Source organism: Nematolebias whitei, chromosome 16, assembly GCF_014905685.2.
Source record: "Nematolebias whitei isolate Nwh7 chromosome 16, NemWhi1, whole genome shotgun sequence".
Classification (NCBI taxonomy): domain Eukaryota; kingdom Metazoa; phylum Chordata; class Actinopteri; order Cyprinodontiformes; family Rivulidae; genus Nematolebias; species Nematolebias whitei.
The window spans coordinates 5,491,778-5,496,758 of NC_056513.1; the positions used below are offsets into that span (position 1 = coordinate 5,491,778).

Sequence of the window (4,981 nt, forward strand, 5' to 3'; positions counted from 1 at the left end):
GTCACTTTATTCAGGAACAATCTTTCTGTAGTTTAAACACAACACATGAAGAACTGCCGGAAAAGTATTAAACAATCTAGTTAAACAAAAGGTTTTAGGTGATACAGTAGGCACTCGCTACTTCGCGGTTCGTTTTTCCACGGACTCCCTTTATCGCGGTTTTTCAAAATAAGATTGGACATGACACACAACTGGCTGATTGATGGATGAGCCGCATGATCGGCATGGAATTTTTATTTAAAATAAATTATTTTAAATTATTTAGCACCTGCTGCACAAAGTGCAGCCCTTACTGCTGCAGGATAAACTTCCTGCTGAACAGCTGATCAGCTGCAGCATGCAGAGAAGTGGGCGTGGCCAAGAGCACTTGAAAGTGGCAAAGAGTAGAGGAGGCAGGGAGCTGAAATCATGACATTCTGTCCCTTTTATTGCGTTTAGTTTAGAAACACTGTTTAGAATATTGCAAGAGTGTGGGAAGGGTTTAAAACGCATTCATATATATTATGTATATATATATATATATATATATATATATACACATATATAAATAAAACTACTACTTTTACTACTATTCCTACTTCAGTTTTGCACTTAATTGCGGGTCTTCAAGGCACTGATCCCCCGTGATAAACAAGGGGCTACTATATTAGCTTTTAGCTAGCCTTTTGTTATTTTAACAGCTTTTTGCTACTTGAAGTTTCAATCTAGCCTTTGGCTACTACTTTTAACCAATTATCTAAACTCTTCTACTTTTAGCCACTCTTTGACTACTTTTGTCTGTACCTAACCTTATGCTACTTTTATCTTTTAGATGCCCTTTAGCTACTTTTAGCTTTTAGAAACCTGTTTGGTACATTTACCCAGCCTAATATTACTTTTAGCTTCTTGTTAGCCTTTGGCTACTTTAGCCTTTACTGAACCTTTCGCTACTTTGAGGGTTTAGCTAACTTTTCGTTACTTTAATCTGCTTTTTGTTAATTTTAGCCTTTACCTAACCTTTTGCTACCTTTAGCTTTCAGATGCCTTTTTGCTACCTTTAGCTACCCTTTTGTTACACTTATCCAGCCTTTTACTACTTTTAGCTCCTTGCTAGCCTTTGTCTACTTTAGCCTTTACTAAAACTTTAGCTACTTTGAGAGTTTAGCTACCTTTTTGCTATTTTTAATCTGCCTTTTGCTACTTTTAGCTTTTACTTAACCTACTGCTAATTTTAGCTTTTAGCTATCTTGTTGTTTCTTTTAATTTTAACTACTTAGTTTCTGTCTCTTAAGCAAATTGTAGTGATTCTGCGTTCACGTGGTATTGTTACAGGTAAAAAACAAAAATTATTTCCTTTAGTTACTAATCTTTGTAAATATCCAGCAGCAAAACGGATGTAAAGTAAAACCTTTAAGGTCCTGAAAAGTTTGCAGATCCAAAGAAATAAATGAAAAATAATTTCATCTTTGTCATTTAAATGCATCTGAGATGACAACTTTAACTTTATTAGTCAACGTTGCTAGTTTTATAACGTTCGTCTTGGTTGTTCTGCTTCAGCTCATCAGGCCGAGTCTTGTTTTCAGTTACATCTGAAACATGTTTTCACTAGAAAACGTTTCAGCCTCAACGTGAGTCGTCTTCCCAGCAGGAAACAGCCGACAGTCAACAACCATCTGGTTGGTCAGTCAAGCATTCGGCAGCTAAAGCCCGAATCTCTGCAGAGTTCACAAGAAACGTCTCGAAACCTTTTTCAGTGTTTGCGTGAGATTAAGATTAACGAATGTTTGTAAAACAAATTCTCTTTTGAAACAGTTGCGGGTGCCTCCAGGTCGTCTCAAACCTCTCCGTTATTATTTGCGAGTCGAAGTGTAAAAAATATGAAACAACTTTGGGAGAATTTGATTGCCTGACTGATTCGAGACAGAAAAGAGAATAAACTACAATCAAATTGAGACGATATTGAGACATAATTATGACACTTTCTGCATCAAATAACTGCACAAAATGTGCACTAACATTGAACAAATGTCAGTTTTTTTTACAGTTCTGTACATGTAAAAACAGGTCATAACTCGGAGTAATTCTAAGTAAAAATGTGTATTTTCTCCAGCTGCTGCAGCCTAATGACTTCTAGGTATATTAGATATATAACACCTTGTTTAGGGGGAGAACGGAAAGTAAACTGAAAAAAATACAATTCATCTGTAATGAAACAAACATCTTACAGCTGTTTTTATTGTAGATCTTTACAACTACAGTAGTCCCTCCTTTATCGCGGGGGATCCGTACCCTGAAGCCCCACGATAAGTGAAAAACCACGAAGTAGGAAAAGTAGTACAAGTAGTAAGTACTGTAGTAGTTATAAAATATATATATATATAAAGGCGTTTTAAACCCTTCCCCAACTCTTGCAATATTCTAAACAATGTGTCTAAACTTTAAACGCTCTAAAAGAGCACAGAATGTCATGATTTCCCTCTTTCTGCTTCCGCTGCTCTAAGCCACCTGCAAGCGCTTTTGGCCACGCCCACTTCTCCACAGGGAACAGCTGATCAGCTGCAGCAGGAAGTTTATCCTGCAGTGTGAGCTGCGCAAAGGTGCAGCAGGTGCTGAATAATTTTAAATAAAAAGTCCATGCCGATCGTGCAGCTCATCCATCAATCAGCCAGTGGTGCGTCATGTCCAATCTTATTTTGAAAAACCGCGATAGAGCGAGTCTGCGATAAACGAACCGCGAAGTAGCGACGGACTACTTGTATTTAAGGTAACATTTAGAGCTAGACATTTTTAGCTTGAAGGATGCTGCTTAGTTTTTTTAATTGCCCTCCATGAATATAAAAAAAGAACATGGAGCTAGCAGAGAAAAACGAACCGTTTACATCTTTCATACCTGCACAAAAAACAAGATTAAAGTCTTTTAATGAGGCATTTTTAACTAGTCTCATTGTGATTTGTTTGCTCTCTCAAAGGCTCCAAGCTGAGAGAAATGACTGGAAAGTATCAACTTCAAACGTCTTTTAAGAAACTTCTGTCGCAGCAACAAACAAATACATTTCTTTAACAAAAAACTCAACTTTACGCCTAATTTTAGATTTGTTTTTTATCCAGATGTGCATTCAGGCGATCCAAAACGCTTCAGAGGAACTGCCTTGTTTTGCCTGGCGTTCAGCTGGATCGCCGTGTTCTGGAGGACTGAGTGTGTTTGGCAGGTCTTACAATGATCATGGCGAGGAAGGCGAAGCCCATGAGGACGCTCTCCACCTGGATGAGCAGCATGGAGCGGGGCAGGTTGGTGAGCACGGTGGTGTTAAAGCCCGGGATGATCCCAGTGATCGCAGCTCCTGTTCGTCAGGAAACATCAAATTGAACAGTCAGAGAAGAATTAGTCGAAATTCCTGCATGGACATTTTGCAACTACAGTATTTTAGAAAAAAGAAGAATGTGCATTAGATGTCGAAGTGAGTGTCTTTTATACGTAACGATTAAGAAATTTCCTGTGAACGCAGATAATTCGGTTTGTCGATGCTTGACATCCCAAAACAGAAACCGACACCTTGAAAACTGAATTCTCACATTCAGCAGAAAAGCTGCGACATATGAATCTTTTTAAAAGCTGTTTTTACACCAGATTATCATTAGTTCATCATCTTCCCGTTAAAACAACAAACAACCGACTCTCTGGTGTTTGTAGTTTGACGCTTAGTCCGTTTGATAATTGGGATCCAGTCGAAGCAGCAGAGTTTGAGACATTTTAAAATATGAATGAAAGAAAATGTACAAATAACAGAAAGATTAACAAGAGTACCACAAACGGCACATTATACGCCCGTCAATCTATTATCAGTGGTAAACGGAGTGTACTTTTCTTTCTTATCAAGACACTCCAAGCTCTTTACAACAATCTGTGCCTCGTTGACCCATTCATACAGAACTCTACTACATACAAAGAATCACCAGAGCTTTATCACAGTCATACACCGATGGGACACACATCAGAGGCAGTGAGGGGTTCAGGGTCTTGCTCAGGGACACTTCAGCAGGTGACCGCTGGTAGAATTAAACCCCCAACCCTCCCATTGGAGGATGACTGCTCTAACCACTCAGCCACAGCCGCCCCATTATTATACAGCAATCTGAAGCAACGGCCCAGACAAGCAAAGACCTTGTATAACTATTGACCTTGATTTGTGACCTTGACTTTAGAGCTGGGGTGATGAAAAGATTGTGCAACACGTTGCCGTCTAGTGGTGGTACAAACGTGTTTAAAGTTTGGCTAAATTATCTTGAATGGATCTCCACAGGTGCAGGTTAAAGAGAAATAAAAGATTTAAACCCCAGAGGAAAGTAGAAGTGAGAAGACCGTCGCGTCATGACTCCTGATCAGGCGTACAGGTTTAAAAACAGGACATAGAAACCACAGAACATGTTACACTGCCTAAAATTTAAAATTAACAGAGAAAACTGACTCAAACTTTAAAAAATAAATAAAATAAAACTAAATGTCGTTGACCTACAGCAACAAATTCCCAAAATAAAAGTCCCCAAGCATTTATACACTATTTAAAGCAGACCCATTCACTTGTAAGACAGTTTAAGTTCTGAAGGAACCACAAGACTTCCGGAACAAACTCGAGACCAACGTGGAGAGGTTTACCCAGAATGCACTGCAGCAAACGCCTCACACCGGCTGTCAGCACGGTGGTGGAGCACTGATGGTTTGGGCTCCTTGCAGCCATTGAGTGGACCCTGAACTCCATTTTTCCTCCATTTTTATTTGTAATAAATAATGACGTGACGTTTCTGAACACTTTGGGTTCGATTTGAATCATTTTAGAACCAAACATTTTTTATGTTCCGATACGTAAAAGGTGGACTTTTCTTTTTTTCCCCGTCTGTCGAATCAACGACCAAAACGAGCTGAATGAGAAAAGCAGAATGAGACTGAATCGATTCACACTCGATCCACAAATAAACTCAGACGCACGTCTATGGCAGGAAATGA

General features: G+C 39.0%; 1 protein-coding gene across 1 annotated transcript in view; it reads right to left on the bottom strand.

Annotated features, from left to right (window-relative positions):
- The window catches only part of unc93b1 (unc-93 homolog B1, TLR signaling regulator), a 16,079-nt gene that overhangs the window by 3,248 nt on the left and 7,850 nt on the right, over positions 1 to 4,981 (bottom strand). The window contains exon 8 of the mRNA XM_037690443.1: positions 3,196 to 3,320. Coding sequence (XP_037546371.1) covers positions 3,196 to 3,320 — 125 coding nt within the window. The remainder of the gene's footprint in view (positions 1 to 3,195; positions 3,321 to 4,981) is intronic.